Source organism: Bombina bombina, chromosome 6, assembly GCF_027579735.1.
Source record: "Bombina bombina isolate aBomBom1 chromosome 6, aBomBom1.pri, whole genome shotgun sequence".
In the NCBI taxonomy this organism is placed as follows: domain Eukaryota; kingdom Metazoa; phylum Chordata; class Amphibia; order Anura; family Bombinatoridae; genus Bombina; species Bombina bombina.
The window spans coordinates 653,599,466-653,621,141 of record NC_069504.1 but is presented as its reverse complement, the minus strand read 5'-3'; the positions used below and the strand labels follow the sequence as shown (position 1 = coordinate 653,621,141).

The window sequence follows — 21,676 nt, the reverse complement described above, 5'->3', positions numbered from 1 at the left end:
CCATGTGGAAGCCACAGCCCTAGTGGAATGAGCTGTGATTCTTTCAGGAGGCTGCCGTCTGGCAGTCTCATAAGCCAATCTGATGATGCTTTTAAGCCAAAAAGAGAGAGAGGTAGAAGTTGCTTTTTGACCTCTCCTTTTACCAGAATAAACAACAAACAAGGAAGATGTTTGTCTGAAATCCTTTGTAGCCTCTAAATAGAATTTTAGAGCACGAACTACATCCAAATTGTGCAACAAACGTTCCTTCTTTGAAACTGGATTCGGACAGCACAACTATCTCCTGGTTAATATTTTTGTTAGAAACAACTTTCGGAAGAAAACCAGGTTTAGTACGCAAAACCACCTTATCTGCATGGAACACCAGATAAGGAGGAGAACACTGCAGAGCAGATAACTCTGAAACTCTTCTAGCAGAAGAAATTGCAACCAAAAACAAAACTTTCCAAGATAATAACTTAATATCTACGGAATGTAAGGGTTCAAACGGAACCCCTTGAAGAACTGAAAGAACTAAATTGAGACTCCAAGGAGGAGTCAAAGGTTTGTAAACAGGCTTGATTCTAACCAGAGCCTGAACAAAAGCCTGAACATCTGGCACAGCCGCCAGCTTCTTGTGAAGTAAAACAGATAAAGCAGAAATCTGTCCCTTCAAAGAACTTGCAGATAATCCTTTCTCCAAACCCTCTTGTAGAAAGGATAGAATCTTAGGAATTTTTACCCTGTTCCATGGGAATCCTTTCGATTCGCACCAACAGATATATTTCTTCCATACTTTATGGTAAATTTTCCTAGTTACAGGCTTTCTAGCCTGAATAAGAGTATCAATGACAGAATCTGAGAACCCTCGCTTTGATAAAATCAAGCGTTCAATCTCCAAGCAGTCAGTTGGAGTGATGCCAGATTCGGATGTTCGAACGGACCTTGAACAAGAAGGTCCCGTCTCAAAGGTAGCTTCCATGGTGGAGCCGATGACATATTCACCAGGTCTGCATACCAAGTTCTGCGTGGCCACGCAGGAGCTATCAAGATCACCGAAGCCCTCTCTTGATTGATCCTGGCTACCAGCCTGGGAATGAGAGGAAACGGTGGGAACACTTAAGCTAGGTTGAAGGTCCAGGGCGCTACTAGTGCATCTACTAGAGTCGCCTTGGGATCCCTGGATCTGGACCCGTAGCAAGGAACCTTGAAGTTCTGACGAGACGCCATCAGATCCATGTCTGGAATGCCCCATAATTGAGTTATTTGGGCAAAGATTTCCGGATGGAGTTCCCACTCCCCCGGATGAAATGTCTGACGACTCAGAAAATCCGCTTCCCAATTTTCCACTCCTGGGATGTGGATTGCAGACAAGTGGCAGGAGTGAAGCTCCGCCCATTGAATTACTTTGGTCACTTCTTCCATCGCCAGGGAACTCCTTGTTCCCCCCTGATGGTTGATATATGCAACAGTCGTCATGTTGTCTGATTGAAACCTTATGAATTTGGCCTTTGCTAGTTGAGGCCAAGCCTTGAGAGCATTGAATATCGCTCTCAGTTCCAGAATGTTTATCGGGAGAAGAGATTCTTCCCGAGACCATAGACCCTGAGCCTTCAGGTGTTTCCAGACCGCGCCCCAGCCCACCAGGCTGGCGTCGGTCGTTACAATGACCCACTCTGGTCTTCTGAAGCTCATCCCTTGGGACAGGTTGTCCAGGGTCAGCCACCAACGGAGTGAATCTCTGGTCCTCTGATCTACTTGGATCGTCGGGGACAAATCTGTATAATCCCCATTCCACTGTCTGAGCATGCACAGTTGTAATGGTCTTAGATGAATGCTATGGAAGGAAGAAGAACAGAATGAAGTACTTGACAAGAGCTTAGAAGTTTTGATTTTCTGGCTTCTGTCAGAAAAATCTTCATTTCCAAGGAGTCTATTATTGTTCCCAAGAAGGGAACTCTTGTTGACGAGAATAGAGAACTTTTTTCTACGTTCACTTTCCACCCGTGAGATCTGAGAAAGGCTAGGACAATGTCCGTATGAGCCTTTGCTTGTGGTAGAGACGACGCTTGAATCAGAATGTCGTCCAAGTAGGGTACTACTGCAATGCCCCTTGGCCTTAGCACCGCTAGAAGGGACCCTAGTACCTTTGTGAAAATTCTTGGAGCAGTGGCTAGTCCGAATGGAAGTGCCACAAACTGGTAATGCTTGTCCAGAAAGGCGAATCTTAGGAACCGATGATGTTCCTTGTGGATAGGAATATGTAGATACGCATCCTTTAAATCCACCGTGGTCATGAATTGACCTTCCTGGATGGTAGGAAGAATTGTCCGAATGGTTTCCATCTTGAACGATGGGACCTTGAGAAATTTGTTTAGGATCTTGAGATCCAAAACTGGCCTGAATGTTCCCTCTTTTTTGGGAACTATGAACAGATCGGAGTAAAACCCCATCCCTTGTTCTCCTAATGGAACAGGATGAATCACTCCCATTTTTAACAGGTCTTCTACACAATGTAAGAATGCCTGTCTTTTTATTTGGTCTGAAGACAATTGAGACCTGTGGAACCTTCCCCTTGGGGGTAGTTCCTTGAATTCCAGGAGATAACCTTGAGAAACTATTTCTAGCGCCCAAGGATCCTGAACATCTCTTGCCCAAGCCTGAGCGAAGAGAGAGTCTGCCCCCCACCAGATCCGGTCCCGGATCGGGGGCCAGCATCTCATGCTGTCTTGGTAGCGGTAGCGGGCTTCTTGGCCTGCTTACCTTTGTTCCAGCCTTGCATCGGTCTCCAGGCTGGCTTGGTTTGAGAAGAATTACCCTCTTGCTTAGAGGATGTAGAATTTGAGGCTGGTCCGTTTCTGCGAAAGGGACGAAAATTTGTTTTATTTTTAGCCTTAAAAGACCTATCCTGAGGAAGGGCGTGGCCCTTTCCCCCAGTGATGTCTGAAATAATCTCTTTCAAGTCAGGGCCAAACAGCGTTTTCCCCTTGAAAGGGATGTTAAGCAATCTGTTCTTGGAGGACACATCCGCTGACCAAGACTTCAGCCAAAGCGCTCTGCGCGCCACAATAGCAAAACCTGAATTTTTCGCCGCTAATCTAGCTAATTGCAAAGTGGCGTCTAAGGTAAAAGAGTTAGCCAACTTAAGTGCTTGAACTCTGTACATAACCTCCTCATAAGAGGATGCTTGATTGAGCGACTTTTCTAGTTCCTCGAACCAGAAACACGCTGCTGTAGTGACAGGAACAATGCATGAAATTGGTTGTAGAAGGTAACCTTGCTGAACAAACATCTTTTTAAGCAAACCCTCTAATTTTTTATCCATAAGATCTTTGAAAGCACAACTATCTTCTATAGGGATAGTGGTGCGTTTGTTTAGAGTAGAAACCGCCCCCTCGACCTTGGGGACTGTCTGCCATAAGTCCTTCCTGGGGTCGACCATAGGAAATAATTTCTTAAATATAGGGGGAGGGACAAAAGGTATGCCGGGCCTTTCCCATTCTTTATTTACAATGTCCGCCACCCGCTTGGGTATAGGAAAAGCTTCGGGGGGCACCGGGACCTCTAGGAACCTGTCCATCTTACATAATTTCTCTGGAATGACCAAATTGTCACAATCATCCAGAGTAGATAACACCTCCTTAAGCAGAGCGCGGAGATGTTCCAATTTAAATTTAAATGTAATAACGTCAGGTTCAGCTTGCTGAGAAATTTTTCCTGAATCTGAAATTTCTCCCTCAGACAAAACCTCCCTAGCCCCTTCAGACTGGTGTAAGGGCATGTCAGAACCATTATCATCAGCGTCCTCATGCTCTTCAGTATCTAAAACAGAGCAGTCGCGCTTTCGCTGATAAGTGGGCATTTTGGCTAAAATGTTTTTAATAGAATTATCCATTACAGCCGTTAATTGTTGCATAGTAAGGAGGATTGGCGCACTAGATTCACTAGGGACCTCCTGAGTGGGCAAGACTGGTGTAGACATAGAAGGAGATGATGCAGTACCATGCTTACTCCCCTCACTTAAGGAATCATTTTGGGCAACATTATTATCAGTGGCATCATTGTCCCTACTTTGTTTGTCACATTCATCACATATATTTAAATGGAGAGGAACCTTGGCTTCCGAACATACAGAACATCGTCTATCTGATAGTTCAGACATGTTAATAGGCATAAACTTGATAACAAAGCACAAAAAACGTTTTAAAATAAAACCGTTACTGTCTCTTTAAATTTTAAACTGAACACACTTTTTTACTGAATATACGCAAAAGTATGAAGGAAATGTTCAAAATTCACCAAAATGTCACCACAGTGTCATAAAGCCTTAAAAGTATTGCACACCAAATTTGAAAGCTTTAACTCTTAAAATAACGGAACCGGAGCCGTTTTTACATTTAACCCCTATACAGTCCCTGGTATCTGCTTTGCTGAGACCCAACCAAGCCCAGAGGGGAATACGATACCAAATGACGCCTTCAATAAGCTTTTTCAGTGGATCTGAGCTCCTCACACATGCATCTGCATGCCTTGCTTCTCAAAAACAACTGCGCATTAGTGGCGCGAAAATGAGGCTCTGCCTATGACTAGAAAAGGCCCCCAGTGAAAAAGGTGTCCAATACAGTGCCTGCCGTTTTTTTAATAAAATTCCCAAGATTAAAATAACTCTCCAAAGTTATAAACCATTAAATATGCTTATAAAGTAATCGTTTTGGCCCAGAAAAATGTCTACCAGTCTTTAAAGCCCTTGTGAAGCCCTTTTATTCTTATATTGAAAATTAAGAAAATGGCTTACCGGATCCCATAGGGAAAATGACAGCTTCCAGCATTACCAAGTCTTGTTAGAAATGTGTCATACCTCAAGCAGCCAAAGTCTGCTCACTGTTTCCCCCAACTGAAGTTAATTCCTCTCAACAGTCCTGTGTGGAAACAGCCATCGATTTTAGTAACGGTTGCTAAAATCATTTTCCTCTTACAAACAGAAATCTTCATCTCTTTTCTGTTTCAGAGTAAATAGTACATACCAGCACTATTTTAAAATAACAAACTCTTGATTGAAGAATAAAACTACATTTAAACACCAAAAAACTCTGAGCCATCTCCGTGGAGATGTTGCCTGTGCAACGGCAAAGAGAATGACTGGGGAAGGCGGAGCCTAGGAGGGATCATGTGACCAGCTTTGCTGGGCTCTTTGCCATTTCCTGTTGGGGAAGAGAATATCCCACAAGTAAGGATGACGCCGTGGACCGGACACACCTATGTTGGAGAAAGGAAGATTAATCCCTAGTCTGAACATCCACAATGTGCATGCCCACTGCCAAAGAAAATCCTGTATAAAGGATTTTAAAAATGTCCCCATCTACTGCATATGACATATTCTTCTGAAGTGCAAGTCTCCAAGACCTAGAAGACAAAAGTACTTACCTGCAGTCTAGCTGTCCGGCAGGAAGACAGCTCACAAGGCGTGAAAGGACACATACTCCTTACAGAGACCTGTAGAAAAAGAAAGAACAGAGTAACCAACTCTGGCTTTCTGGACCATGGGCAGCAATGTGCCACCACTCCTCTACTGAAGAGATTGACGTGAACTCAGCTAAACCCAAATCCTTGTTTGCAGGGAAAAGTACCTGAAAAGGGAATTCATTTCTTCAGACGCCAAACATCACCTCCTCCATTGACAGAGGCAAAGAGAATGACTGGGGTTTATGGGTAGGGGAGTAACACTTAACAGCTTTGCCGTGGTGCTCTTTGCCTCCTACTGCTGGCCAGGAGTGATATTCCAACTAGTAATTGAATGACGTTGTGGACTCTCCATATCTTAGGAAAGAAATACAGTTATTTATCTTTTGTCATTCAGTCTGGCCAGATTTAAGATACTGGACAAGCTACATTTGTGGATCTTCAATTTTATGCAAGTATCCTTGTTTTCTTGTATTTTATTACATTGTAATTTTTTACATTCTTTTCTTTCCTGGCATGGAGAGTCCACAAAACCATACTAATTACTAGTGGGAATTCAACTCCTGGCCACCAGGAGGAGGCAAAGAACACCCCAGAAAATGTTTAAGTATCCCTCCCACTTCCCATAAGCCCCCAGTCATTCAGCTGAGGGAATATAGAAAGAGAAGAGGACACAAGGGTATAGAGGTGCCTGAAGTTTAGAAAAAAACAACTATAACAATAAGCCGTCTTATATTTTAGTCAAGGGTGGGTTGTGGACTCTACATGCCAGGAAAGAAAATAATTTAATTAATAAGAAATACATTTATCAGGTAAGCATACATTTTGTTTCCTTTCCAATGGCATGGAGAGTCCACAAAACCATTCTAATTAATAGTGGGAACCAATACCCAAGCTAGAGGACACAGAATGGAAAGGGAGAAACAAGACAGGCGGAGTTAAACTGAGGGCACCACCGCTTTAAGAACTTTTCTCACAAAGGAAGCCTCAGCTGAGGCAAAAACATTGAATTTGGAAAATTTGGAAAATGTATATAACGAGGACCAAGTAGCCTTGCAAATTTGTTCCACAGAAGCCTTGTTTTTAAAGGCCCAGGAAGTAGAAACAGCCCTAGTTGAATAAGCCGTAATCCTCTCAGCAGTGTCATAAGCCAAGCAAATGACAGTTTGCAACCAAAAAGAAAGAATAGTTGACGTGGCTTTCTGACCCCTACGTTTGCCAGCAAATACTACAAAAAGGGCAGAAGACTGTTGAAAATCTTTAGTAGCCTGGAGATAGAATTTTAGAGCCACAGATTCTGCAGCACTATAAACATAGGCGATATACAAGGTAAGATTTATAGGGATAATATGGGTAGAGGGCCCTGCCAAGAGTTGCACTGTTGTAGTCAGCTCTTATGAAGGTGACCTGCAAACAGTAGGGGTCTTAGGCTTACATGTTAAGGGTGGTTCAAGGGAATAGCAATGGAGGAGAGGAACTGGGATTAGAAAAAACATAATTTATGCTTACCTGATAAATGTATTTCTCTTGTAGTGTATCCAGTCCACGGATCATCCATTACTTATGGGATATTCTCCTTCCCAACAAGAAGTTGCAAGAGGATCACCCACAGCAGAGCTGCTATATAGCTCCCCCCTCACTGCCATATCCAGTCATTCGACCGAAACAAGACGAGAAAGGAGAAACCATAGGGTGCAGTGGTGACTGTAGTTTAATTAAAATTTAGACCTGCCTTAAAAGGACAGGGCGGGCCGTGGACTGGATACACTACAAGAGAAATAAATTTATCAGGTAAGCATAAATTATGTTTTCTCTTGTTAAGTGTATCCAGTCCTCGGATCATCCATTACTTATGGGATACCAATACCAAAGATAAAGTACACGGATGATGGGAGGGACAAGGCAGGATTAAACGGAAGGAAACACTGCCTGAAGAACCTTTCTCCCAAAAACAGCCTCCGAAGAAGCAAAAATATCAAATTTGTAAAATTTTGAAAAGGTGTGAAGCGAAGACCAAGTCGCAGCCTTGCAAATCTGTTCAACAGAGGCCTCATTTTTAAAGGCCCAGGTGGAAGCCACAGCTCTAGTAGAATGAGCTGTAATCCTTTCAGGGGGCTGCTGTCCAGCAGTCTCATAGGCTAAGCGAATTATGCTCCAAAGCCAAAAGGAAAGAGAGGTTGCCGAAGCTTTTTGACCTCTCCTCTGTCCAGAGTAAACGACAAACAGGGAAGATGTTTGGCGAAAATCTTTAGTAGCTTGTAAGTAAAACTTCAAGGCACAGACTACGTCCAGATTATGTAAGAGACGTTCCTTCTTTGAAGGATTAGGACACAATGATGGAACAACAATCTCTTGATTGATATTCTTGTTAGAAACCACCTTAGGCAAAAACCCAGGTTTGGTACGCAGAACTACCTTATCTACATGAAAAATCAGATAAGGAGAATCACATTGTAAGGCAGATAGCTCAGAGACTCTTCGAGCCGAGGAAATAGCCATCAAAAACAGAACTTTCCAAGATAAAAGTTTAATATCAATGGAATGAAGGGGTTCAAACGGAACTCCCTGAAGAACTTTAAGAACCAAGTTTAAGCTCCACGGGGGAGCAACAGTTTTAAACACAGGCTTAATTCTAACCAAAGCCTGACAAAATGCCTGGACGTCTGGAACCTCTGCCAGACACTTGTGCAAAAGAATAGACAGAGCAGAAATCTGTCCTTTTAAAGAACTAGCTGATAATCCTTTGTCCAAACCCTCTTGGAGAAAGGACAATATCCTAGGAATCCTAACCTTACTCCATGAGTAATTCTTGGATTCACACCAATAAAGATATTTACGCCATATCTTATGGTAGATTTTCCTGGTGACAGGCTTTCGTGCCTGTATTAAGGTATCAATGACTGACTCGGAGAAGCCACGCCTTGATAGAATCAAGCGTTCAATCTCCATGCAGTCAGTCTCAGAGAAATTAGATTCGGATGATTGAAAGGACCTTGTATTAGAAGGTCCTGTCTCAGAGGCAGAGTCCATGGTGGAAAGGAAGACATGTCCACTAGGTCTGCATACCAGGTCCTGCGTGGCCACACAGGCGCTATCAAAATCACTGATGCTCTCTCCTGCTTGATTTTGGCAATCAGTCGAGGGAGCAGAGGAAACGGTGGAAACACATAAGCCAGGTTGAAGAACCAAGGAGCTGCTAGAGCATCTATCAGCGTCGCTCCCGGGTCCCTGGAACTGGATCCGTAACAAGGAAGCTTGGCGTTCTGGCGAGACGCCATGAGATCCAGTTCTGGTTTGCCCCAACGATGGATCAGTTGAGCAAACACCTACGGATGGAGTTCCCATTCCCCCGGATGAAAAGTCTGACGACTTAGAAAATCCGCCTCCCAGTTCTCTACACCTGGGATATGGATCGCTGACAGGTGGCAAGAGTGAGTCTCTGCCCAGCGAATTATCTTGGAGACTTCTGACATCGCTAGGGAACTCCTGGTTCCCCCTTGATGGTTGATGTAAGCCACAGTCGTGATGTTGTCCGACTGAAATCTGATGAACCTCAGGGTTGCTAGCTGAGGCCAAGCCAGAAGAGCATTGAATATTACTCTTAACTCCAGAATATTTATTGGGAGGAGTTTCTCCTCCTGAGTCCATGAACCCTGAGCCTTCAGGGAGTTCCAGACTGCACCCCAACCTAGAAGGCTGGCATCTGTTGTTACAATTGTCCAATCTGGTCTGCGAAAGGTCATACCCTTGGACAGATGGGCCCGAGATAACCACCAGAGAAGAGAATCTCTGGTTTCCTGATCCAGATTTAGTAGAGGGGACAAATCTGTGTAATCCCCATTCCACTGACTGAGCATGCATAATTGCAGCGGTCTGAGATGCAGGCGCGCGAATGGTACTATGTCCATCGCCGCTACCATTAAGCCGATTACTTCCATGCACTAAGCCACTGACGGGCGTGGAATGGAATGAAGGACACGGCAAGCATTTAGAAGTTTTGATAACCTGGACTCCGTCAGGTAAATTATCATCTCTACAGAATCTATAAGAGTCCCTAGGAAGGAGACTCTTGTGAATGGTGATAGAGAACTCTTTTCCACGTATGCGACCTCAGAAATGCCAGAACTATCTCTGTATGAGACTTGGCAATTTGAAAGCTTGACGCCTGTATCAGGATGTCGTCTAGATACGGAGCCACCGCTATGCCTCGCGGTCTTAGAACCGCCAGAAGTGAGCCCAGAACCTTTGTAAAAATTCTCGGGGCAGTGGCCAACCCGAAGGGAAGAGCTACAAATTGGTAATGCCTGTCTAGAAAGGCAAACCTTAGGAACCAATGATGATCTTTGTGAATCGGTATGTGAAGGTAGGCATCCTTTAAGTCCACTGTGGTCATGTACTGACCCTCTTGGATCATGGGTAGTATGGTCCGAATAGTTTCCATTTTGAATGATGGAACTCTGAGGAATTTGTTTAAGATCTTTAGATCCAAGATTGGTCTGAAGGTTCCCTTTTTCTTGGGAACCACAAACAGATTTGAATAAAAGCCCTGTCTTTGTTCCGTCCGCGGAACTGGATGGATCACTCCCATTACTAGGAGGTCTCTACACCTGGGATATGGATCGCTGCCAGGTGGCAAGAGTGAGTCTCTGCCCAGCGAATTATCTTGGAGACTTCTGACATCGCTAGGGAACTCCTGGTTCCCCCTTGATGGTTGATGTAAGCCACAGTCGTGATGTTGTCCGACTGAAATCTGATGAACCTCAGGGTTGCTAGCTGAGGCCAAGCCAGAAGAGCATTGAATATTACTCTTAACTCCAGAATATTTATTGGGAGGAGTTTCTCCTCCTGAGTCCATGAACCCTGAGCCTTCAGGGAGTTCCAGACTGCACCCCAACCTAGAAGGCTGGCATCTGTTGTTACAATTGTCTAATCTGGTCTGCGAAAGGTCATACCCTTGGACAGATGGGCCCGAGATAACCACCAGAGAAGAGAATCTCTGGTTTCCTGATCCAGATTTAGTAGAGGGGACAAATCTGTGTAATCCCCATTCCACTGACTGAGCATGCATAATTGCAGCGGTCTGAGATGCAGGCGCGCGAATGGTACTATGTCCATCGCCGCTACCATTAAGCCGATTACTTCCATGCACTGAGCCACCGTGGGGCGCGGAATGGAGTGAAGAACACGGCAAGCATTTAGAAGTTTTGATAACCTGGACTCCGTCAGGTAAATTTTCATTTCTACAGAATCTATTAAGAGTCCCTAGGAAGGAAACCCTTGTGAGAGGAGATAGAGAACACTTTTCTTCGTTCACTTTCTACCCATGCAACCTCAGGAATGCCAGAACTATCTCTGTATGATATTTGGCAATTTGAAAGCTTGACGCCTGTATCAGGATGTCGTCCAGGTAAGGAGCCACCGCTATGCCTCGCGGTCTTAGGACTGCCAGAAGTGCGCCCAGAACCTTTGTAAAAATTCTTGGGGCTGTAGCCAACCCGAATGGAAGAGCTACAAATTGGTAATGCCTGTCTAGAAAGGCAAACCTCAGGACCTGATGATGATTCTTGTGAATCGGATTTGAATAAAACCCCTGTCCTTGTTCCGTCCGCGGAACTGGATGGATCACTCCCATTACAAGGAGATCTTGTACGCAGCTTAGGAATGCCTCTTTCTTTATCTGGTTTGCAGATAATCTTGAAAGGTGAAATCTCCCTTGTGGAGGAGAAGCTTTGAAGTCCAGAAGATATCCCTGAGATATGATCTCCAACGCCCAGGGATCCTGAACATCTCTTGCCCACGCCTGGGCGAAGAGAGAGAATCTGTCCCCTACTAGATCCGTTGTCGGATAGGGGGCCGCTCCTTCATGCTGTCTTAGAGGCAGCAGCAGGCTTTCTGGCCCGCTTGCCCTTGTTCCAGGACTGGTTAGGTTTCCAGGCCTGCTTGGATTGAGCAAAAGTTCCCTCTTTTTTTGAAGCAGAGGAAGTTGATGCTGCACCTGCCTTGAAATTTCAAAAGGCACGAAAATTAGACTGTTTGGCCTTAGATTTGGCCCTGTCCTGAGGAAGGGTATGACCCTTACCTCCAGCAATGTCAGCAATAATTTCTTTCAAACCAGGCCCGAATAAGGTCTGCCCCTTGAAAGGAATGTTGAGTAATTTAGACTTTGAAGTCACATCAGCTGACCAGGATTTGAGCCATAGCGTCCTACGCGCCTGGATGGCAAATCCGGAATTCTTAGCCTTTAGTTTAGTCAAATGAACAATGGCATCAGAAACAAATGAGTTAGCTAGCTTAAGAGTTCTAAGCTTGTCAACAATTTCAGTCAATGGAGCTGTATGGATGGCCTCTTCCAGGGCCTCAAACCAGAATGCCGCCGCAGCAGTGACAGGCGCAATGCATGCAAGGGGATGTAAAATAAAACATTGTTGAATAAACATTTTCTTAAGGTAACCCTCCAATTTTTTATCCATTGGATCTGAAAAAGCACAACTGTCCTCAACCGGGATAGTGGTACACTTTGCTAAAGTAGAAACTGCTCCCTCCACCTTAGGGACAGTCTGCCATAAGTCTCATGTAGTGGCATCTATTGGAAACATTTTTCTAAATATAGGAGGTGGGGAAAAGGGCACACCGGGCCTATCCCACTCCTTACTAATAATTTCTGTAAGCCTTTTAGGTATTGGAAAAACATCAGTACTCACCGGCACTGCATAGTATTTATCCAGTCTACACAATTTCTCTGGCACTGCAATTGTGTCACAGTAATTCAGAGCAGCTAATACCTCCCCAAGCAATACACAGAGGTTCTCAAGCTTAAATTTAAAATTAGAAATCTCTGAATCAGGTCTCCCCGATTCAGAGACGTCACCCACAGACTGAAGCTCTCCGTCCTCAGGTTCTGCATATTGTGACGCAGTATCAGACATGGCTCTTACAGCATCTACGCGCTCTGTATCTTGTCTAACCCCAGAGCTATCGCGCTTGCCTCTCAATTCAGGCAATCTGGATAATACCTCTGACAGGGTATTATTCATGATTGCAGCCATGTCCTGCAAAGTAATCGCTATGGGCGTCCCTGATGTACTTGGCGCCATATTAGCGTGCGTCCCTTGAGCTGGAGGCGAAGGGTCCGACACGTGGGGAGAGTTAGTCGGCATAACTTCCCCCTCGACAGAACCCTCTGGTGACAATTCTTTTATAGATAAAGACTGATCTTTACTGTTTAAGGTGAAATCAATACATTTAGTACACATTCTCCTATGGGGCTCCACCATGGCTTTTAAACATAATGAACAAGTATCCTCTGTTTCAGACATGTTTGTACAGACTAGCAATGAGACTAGCAAGCTTGGAAAACACTTGAAAGCAAGTTAACAAGCAATATAAAAAACGTTACTGTGCCTTTAAGAGAAACAAATTTTGACAAAATTTGAAATAACAGTGAAAAAAGGCAGTTACACTAACAAAATTTTTACAGTGTATGTAACAAGTCAGCAGAGCATTGCACCCACTTGCAAATGGATGATTAACCCCTTAATAACAAAAACAGAATAATAAATGACAAAAACGTTTTTTAAACACAGTCACAACTGCCACAGTCTACTGTGATTGTTACCCTCCTCAAACACGACTTTGAAGCCTTTTGAGCCCTTCAGAGATGTCCTGTATCATGCAGAGGGAAGCTGAATGTTTCTTTCAGTATTTTTAGCTGCACAGAAAAGCAGTAAAAAAGGCCCCTCCCACTCATATTACAACAGTGGAAAGCCTCAGGAAACTGTTTCTAGGCAAAAATCAAGCCAGCCATGTGGAAAAAAACTAGGCCCCAATAAGTTTTGTCACCAAACATATATAAAAACTATTAACATGCCAGCAAACGTTTTATATTACACTTTTATAAGAGTATGTATCTCTGTTAATAAGCCGGATACCAGTCGCTATCACTGAATTTAAGGCTTAACTTACATTAATCCGGTATCAGCAGCATTTTTCTAGCAAATTCCATCCCTAGAAATATGTTAACTGCACATACCTTATTGCAGGAAAACCTGCACGCCATTCCCCCTCTGAAGTTACCTCACTCCTCAGAATATGTGAGAACGGCAGTGGATCTTAGTTACTTCTGCTAAGATCATAGAAATCACAGGCAGATTCTTCTTGTAATGCTGCCTGAGATGAAACAGTACACTCTGATACCATTTAAAAATAACAAACTTTTGATTGAAGTTAAAAAACTAACTATAATACACCACTCTCCTCTTACTACATCCATCTTTGTTGAGAGTTGCAAGAGAATGACTGGATATGGCAGTGAGGGGAGGAGCTATATAGCAGCTCTGCTGTGGGTGATCCTCTTGCAACTTCCTGTTGGGAAGGAGAATATCCCACAAGTAATGGATGATCCGTGGACTGGATACACTTAACAAGAGAAATCCAGTATAAAACTGTTTAAAAACTTACTTAGTTCTCAGTTTAGCTCTGTTCAAAAGCTAGCAGGAAAGCCCACTGCAAGTGGGAAATAAGACACTCCCCCATCCTCCTTTTTTTGCATATGAAAAGACCCTTTACATAAACAGGAGCAAGCTGGAGTAGGTACCTGACGGTATTCTCCTAAAACTTTGGGGCTTGGTTAGGAGTCTGAAAATCAGAGCAATGTTATAATAAAAAATAAGCAAAACTATACATTTCAAAAAAAAAAAACTTTATAGGCTATATAAATAGATCATCTACAAAACATTTATGCAAAGAAAAAAATGAGTGTATAATGTCCCTTTAACAGCTTTGCTGTGGTGCTCTTTGCCTCCCCCTGCTGGCCAGGAGTGTATATCCCACTAGTAATTGGAATGACGTTGTGGACTCTCCATGTCTTAGGAAAGAAAAACACATTTGATAACAGGTGTAAATAAGTTGTTTTGTTTAAAATTGCATGCTCTGATTCCTGAACATTTAAATTTCGACTTTACTGTCCCTTTAAATTAATGGAAATAAGCTTAAAAAAAGCACAAGGGTTAAAAAGAAGGGAAGCAGAAAATATTAAAATGGTTAATGGTTCAGCAAAACCCAAAACAAGATAATATATGTAAAACAAAAGGTGAAGTGTAAAACATTAAAACATACATAAAAAGTTAATAATGTCAAGCAAATTATCAGCACAGCATGGATCAAATTGAGCAACACAGTCAGGATGAATAGAGTGTGTAGAATGTGTTTCCCTGAATCAGCTTGTAAACTAGAAGACATGTAAGAATCTAAGAGTTGAGCAAGCTGTGTGTAAATACAAGGTTTATTTTAAGTAAGTTGGAATTGGGGTTAATTCAGGTCCAAAGTACAAGTATCTGATACTTCTACTGTGTTATGGTGCATGAAAAAAGGGATAGAGTAAAGACTAAAATGGCAGCTTTTTAAAGATCCCATAGGCATGCACTAGGTTCTGGGACTGTGGTGTATACAGACCTGGAATGTGTACTTGTAGAGTCAGTATATGTAGAGTCCCTCTATAAATACAGAATACGAATGAAAACATTTATTATCTGTTTAGCGCTTTATATTGCTCTTGTGCAATTTCCCCCCACAAATAAAATACTAAAAGTTCAAGGTTCATTTTATAAATTTCAAAAATGAATCCTGCAAGACTTATATACACATCTTCCACTGGATTTCTAGTTACATGATGTTAGAATGTTGTTTAGTATATAGTAAAAACAAATGTATGCTTACCTGGTAAATTTCTTTCCGGACATGGAGAGTCCGCAACATCATTCCAATTACTAGTGGGGTATTCACTCCTGACCAGCAGGAGGCAGCAAAGAGCACCACAGCAAAGCTGTTAAGTGTCACTTGCTTTACCCATAACCCCTAGTCATTCAGCCGAAGGGAAATGGAAAAAGAAGATAACACAAAGGTGTAGAGGTGCCTGAGGTTTAGTAAAAAATTACTGTCTAATTTAAAGGGTGGGGATGTGAACTCTCTATGTCCGGAAATAAATACATTTATCAGATAAGCATACATTTTGTTTTCTTTCCTAAGACATGGAGAGTCCACAACGTCATTCCAATTACTAGTGGGAACCAATACCCAAGCTAGAGGACACGGAATGAACAGAGAGGGAGAATAAGACAGGCGAACCTAAACAGAAGGCACAACCGCTTGAAGAACCTTTCTCCCAAAGGAAGCCCCAGCCACGGCAAAAGTATCAAATTTGTAGAATTTAGAAAAAAGTATGCAGAGAGGACCAAGTTGCAGCCTTGCAAATCTGTTCCACAGAAGCTTCATTTTTGAAAGCCCAAGAAGGAGACAGCCCTAGTGGAATGAGCTGTAAGTCTCTCAGGCGGCTGCTGTCCAGCAGTCTCATAAGCAAAACAAATCATACTTCTCAACCAGAGGGAAAGAGAAGTAGAAGTAGCCTTCTGACCCTTACGCTTTCCAGAGAAACAAACAAACAGGGCAGAAGACTGTCGAAAATCCTTAGTAGCCTGTAGGTAGAATTTTAGAGCGTGCACCACATCCAAGTTGTGCAACAGATGTTCCTTATGAGGAAGGATTAGGATAAAGAGAAGGAACAACAATTTCTTGATTAATATTTCTATCCGAAACCACCTTAGGGAGAAACCACAATTTAGTACGAAGGACCGCCTTATCCGCATGAAAAATAAGGTAAGGTGAATCGCACTGCAAAGTCAAGATTTTGTAAACTCTCTGAGCAGAAGAAATAGCAATAAGAAACAAATCCTAGATAACAGCTTAATATCTATGGAACGCATTGACTCAAACGGAGCCTGCTGCAAAACTCTAACAACTAGGTTAAGGCTCCAAGGAGGAGCAACAGATTTAAAACACAGGCCTGATTCTTACCAGAGCCTGACAAAAAGAGAACATCTGGCACATCCGCCAGACGCTTATGTAAAAGAATAGATAATGCAGAAATCTAACCTTTCAGAGAACTGACTGACAACCCTTTCTCCAGACCATCCTGGAAAAAAGAATTTTTTTTAGAAATCCTGACCCTATTTCAAGAGTAGCCCTTTGATTCACACCAGTAGAGGTATTTACACCATACCTGAAGGTAAATCTTACAGTTAAAAAAGGCTTGCAAACCTGAATCATAGTATCAATGACAGACTTAGCCAGAACTAAGCGTTCAATCTCCAAGCAGTCAGCTTCAGAGAAACGAGATTTGGATGGAGGAAAGGTCCCCGAGTTAGAAGGTCCTTCCTTAGAGGTAATCTCCAAGGGGGAAGAGATGACATCTTCACTAGGTCCGCAAACCAGATCCTGTGAGGCATGCAGGAGCTATTAGAATTACAGATGCTCTCTCCTGTTTGATACGAGCAATGACTTGTGGAAGAAGAGAAAACAGAGGAAATAGGTATGCTAGACTGAAGTCCCAAGGAACCGCCAGAGCATCTATCAGGGCGGCCTGAGGATCTCTTGACCTTGAATCGTACTTTGAAAGCTTGGCGTTCTGACGAAACGCCATCAGATCCAACTCAGGCACCTCCGACTTGAGGGTTAACCTGAAGAACACCTCCGGATAGAGAGCCCACTCCCCGGGATGAAAGGTCTGTCTGCTCAGGAAATCCGCCTCCCAGTTGTCCACTCCTGGAATGTGGATGGCAAATAAAAGACCATTGTAAGCTGCCAGCCACTGCAGAATGAGAGTCACCTCCTTCATGGCCAAGGAACTCCCGAGTTCCTCCCTGGTGGTTGATGTAAGCCACTGAGGTGATGTTGTCTGGAAGCTGATAAACCGGGCTAAGGACAACTGAGGCCAGGCCATCAGAGCATTGAAGATCGCTTTCAACTCAAGATGTTTATTGGAAGAGAAGACTCCTTTTGAGTCCATTGGCCCGGAGCCTTTAACAAGTCCCAAACTGCTCCCCAGACTAGCAGGCTGGCATCTGTGGTCACAATCACCCAGGAGGGTCTCCGGAAGCATGTGCCCCGAGACAGATGATCCTGAGAAATCCACCACGAGAGAGAGTCTCTTGTCAACTGGTCTAGATCTATCTTTGGAGATAGATCCGAATGGTCTCTGTTCCATTGTCTGAACATACATAATTGCAGAGATCTCAAATTGAATTGAGCAAAGGTAATGATGTCCATGGAAGCGACCATCAGACCAAATACCGCCATACATTGGGCCACTGATGGCCGAACAGTAGACTGTAGAGAAAGATTAGTGAGAAGCTTGGATCTTCTGACCTCCGTCATAGATAGGGAATCTATTATGGTCCCTAAGAAAACCACCCTTGTAGCTGGAACAAGGGAACTCTTCTCCAGATTCACTTTCCATCCATGGGAACATAGAAAAGACAACAAGATCTCTGTATGAGTTTGCTTGTTGAAAATAGGGCACCTGAACCAATATGTCGTCCAGGTAAGGTGCCACCGCAATTCCCTGAGACCTGACAACTGCCAAGAGAGCCCCTAGAACCTTTGAGAAGATTCTGGGAGCGGTGGCAAGGCCAAACGGAAGAGCCACAAACAAAGTGCTTGTCTAGATATGCAAATCTCAGGAACTGGAGATGATCCCTGTGGATGGGAACATGAAGATATGCGTCCTTCAGGTCTATGGTCGTCATGAACTGACCCCCTCTTGGACCAAAGAAAGAATGGAACAAATGGTTTCCATTTTGAAAGACGGTACCCTGAGAAACTTGTTGAGACACTTTAGGTCTAAAATGGGTCAAAAAGTTCTCTCTTTTTTGGGAACCACAGATTTGAATAAAATACTAGACCCTGTTCTCTTACTGGAATAATCAGTCCCAGAAAGGAAAGGTCCTGAACGCACTTTAAGAATGCCTCTCTTTTTACCTGATAACCTTGAGAGGAGAAATCTGCCCTTGGGAGGACGAGATTTGAATTCTATTTTGTACCCCTGAGATACTAGGATCTGGGACATCTTATCCATGTTTGACCGAAAAAAGACCCTTCATGCTGACTTAGTCTCAGCAGAGGGCTTCTTTGATTGCTTTCTCTTATTTCAAGATTGATTGGGTTTCCAAGAAGACTTGGACTGCTCCTGCTTGGAGGAAGGAGAGGAAGACTTGACTTTCGAAGTTACAAAAGGAACGAAAATGACTTTGACGTCCTTTAGGTCTTCTTGTGTTGTGGTAGAAAGGGCCCCTTTCCACCCATAATTTCAGAAATTATCTCCGCCAGACCATGACCAAACAGGGTCTTACCCTTGTAAGGTAGCAACAGAAGCTTGGACTTGGAGGTAACATCAGCTGACCATGTTTTAACCACAGAGGTCTGCGGGCTAGGACAGTGAAGCCCAACGTCTTGGCTCCCAGTCTAATGACTTGCATGTTAGCATCAGAGATAAAGGAATTGGCTAGTTTAAGAGACGTAATTCTATCCTGGATCTCCTCCAATGGAGTGTCCTCTAAAATCAGTTCTGACAAGGCATCGCACCAATAAGATGCTGCACTTGCTACTGTAGCAATACAAACTGCAGGTTGCCATGAAAACCCCTGATGAACATACATTTTCTTTAGGAAAGCCTCCAGCTTTTTGTCCATGGGATCCTTAAAGGAACAGCTATCCTCAATAGGGATTGTAGTTCTCTTAGCCAGAGTAGAAAGAGCCCCTTCTACCTTAGGCACCGTGCGCCATGAATCTCTAATGGAGTCAGCAACGGGAAACATATTTTTAAAGACAGGGAGAAAGGTATCCCCCTGGCTTCTCCCATTCCTGTGTAATAATCTTTGTCACACGGTCTGGAACAGGAAACACTTCCACAGAGGAAGGAACATAATAGTATTTGTTAAGTTTACTAGATAGCTTAGGGTTGACAGCACCAGGAGAGTCAGAGTCGTCCAAAGTAGCCAGTACCTCCCTTAAAGGGCCAGTCAACACTTGTATAATCAACAAATGCAAGATAACAAGACAATGCAATAGCACTTAATCTGAACTTCAAATGAGTAGTAGATTTTTTTTCTGACAATTTTAAAAGTTATCTTTTTCCACTCCCCTTGTACCATGTGACAGCCATCAACCAATCACAAATGCATACACGTACCATGTGACAGCCATCAGCCATTCACAAATGCATACACACTTATTCTTGCACATGCTCAGTAGGAGCTGATGACTCAAAACATTTAAATATAAAAAGACTGTGCACATTTAGTTAATGGAAGTAAATTGGAAAGTTGTTTAAAATGGCATGTTTTATCTGAATAATGACAGTTTAATTTTGATTGAGTGTTCCTTTAACAGTAAACTAAGGTGTTCAAGCTTAAATCTGAAGTTTACTTTTTCAGCACCAGACAAAAGAATTATACTGTCAGAATCTGAGATTTCACCCTCAGAGGCTACCGAAGTATCCTCCTCATCAGACTTATTAGGACGGTCCATCTTCACGGCAGCAGATGTGACAGACACCTTACCATCTGACAAATGTTTAGATTTCCTCATGCGTTTTCCTAACATAGGAACAGCAGATAATGCCACAGATTCCGCAGAGGATATCTGTGCAGCAAAATCTGATGGCAAATAAACTCCAGGAGGCTGAGAGGAACAGCAGAGCACTGTATGTGATGCCAATGAGGAGAAAGCTGTGGCATTGCCTGAACAGCATCATCCTGAGAGACATTAGGCTCAGAAACAAGAAATTTATCTTTACATTTCAACGTTTAATCTAGACATGAGGAACAACATTGAACGGGTAACACAATTTGGGTCTCAAAACACACACACATTTGTCCATTAGAACAAACTCCAGCTTAAAAGATTCCAAGAGATACAGGAATGACTAGTAAAAATACATTTTTAAAAATGACACTGTCACTTTCAATTTACTCAGAGCGAATTTGCACTCAAAAACATACCCCTAATTAAGGACCTCTACACCTCAGCAGACTGAGGTGCCCTACCTGCCCCTCCGGAGTACAAAAAATCTTGTCAGAATAAATCTGACGGTCTCACAGGGAAGACTAAAAGATTCGACTAACACAGCCGACGCCGCACAGATCAGATCTGAGAGCGGAAGAGATGGAGTCATTTGACTGGCTGAAAATTAAACTGTGCATCAAAATAAAAGTGAGTGTTTCAGCAGCCGTTTAAGACCGAACAGTAAACTGACACATTCAGTCCTAAGTCTGCCGTTCTCACTCTGAAACCTTGTGCTGACAAAAAAAAAAAAACTGACACAAGTCCCAATAAGACCCACACAGAGTCTTAATAAATAAAATGAGCCACAGATTTTAAGTTAACGCCTTTATACCCATAAAGGAAGATTAACCCTTAAGTCTCCTGTCACATACGTTTGATGTGATTGCACACTGCCTAAATAAAAACCTTTACTAAGGATTTAGCATGTCCCAAATAAATAATGCAGAGAAATCCTCTTAAAGGGACATTATACACTCATTTTTTCTTTGCATAAATGTTTTGTAGATGATCAATTTATAAAGCCCATAAAGTTTTTTTTTAAAATAAATGTATAGTTTTGCTTATTTTTAAATAACATTGCTCTGATTTTCAGACTCCTAACCAAGCCCCAAAGTTTTATTTGAATACTGTCAGCTACCTTCTCCAGCTTGCTCCTGTTTGTGTAAAGGGTCTTTTCATATGCAAAAGAAGGGGGAGGGGGGGAGTGTCTTATTTGCCACTTGCAGTGGGCTTTCCAGCTACCTTTTCAACAGAGCCAAACTGACAGCTTCTAAGTAAGTTTTTAACCAGTTTTATACTGGATTTTTATATCAGTATCTGTGCATCTTATTCTTTATAGTAGTGTCTATTACATGCAGTTATATGAAAATGAGTGTATACTGTCTCTTTAAGTGCAAGTCTCCAAGACCTAGAAGACAAAAGCACTTACCTGCAAATCCGGCAGGAAGACAGCTCACAAAAGGTGTGAAAGGACACATACTCCTAACAAAGACCTGTAGAAAAAGAAAACAGAATTTATGCTTACTTGATAAATTACTTTCTCCAACGGTGTGTCCGGTCCACGGCGTCATCCTTACTTGTGGGATATTCTCTTCCCCAACAGGAAATGGCAAAGAGTTCCAGCAAAGCTGGCCATATAGTCCCTCCTAGGCTCCGCCCACCCCAGTCATTCGACAGACGGACAGGAGGAAATATATATAGGAGAAACCATATGGTACCGTGGTGACTGTAGTTAGAGAAAATAATTCATCAGACCTGATTAAAAAACCAGGGCGGGCCGTGGACCGGACACACCGTTGGAGAAAGTAATTTATCAGGTAAGCATAAATTCTGTTTTCTCCAA

General features: G+C 43.0%; 1 protein-coding gene across 4 annotated transcripts in view; it reads right to left on the bottom strand.

Moving 5' to 3' along the window:
- PRC1 (protein regulator of cytokinesis 1) overlaps positions 1-21,676 on the bottom strand; it is a 198,107-nt gene that overhangs the window by 37,413 nt on the left and 139,018 nt on the right. For 2 of the 4 annotated variants that reach the window (XM_053717707.1, XM_053717709.1), the window contains one exon: positions 14,890-14,930. The exons of the other annotated variants lie outside the window; for them this stretch is intronic. In XM_053717707.1, the coding sequence (XP_053573682.1) occupies positions 14,890-14,930 (41 nt within the window). The remainder of the gene's footprint in view (positions 1-14,889; positions 14,931-21,676) is intronic. 4 annotated transcript variants of the gene reach the window in all.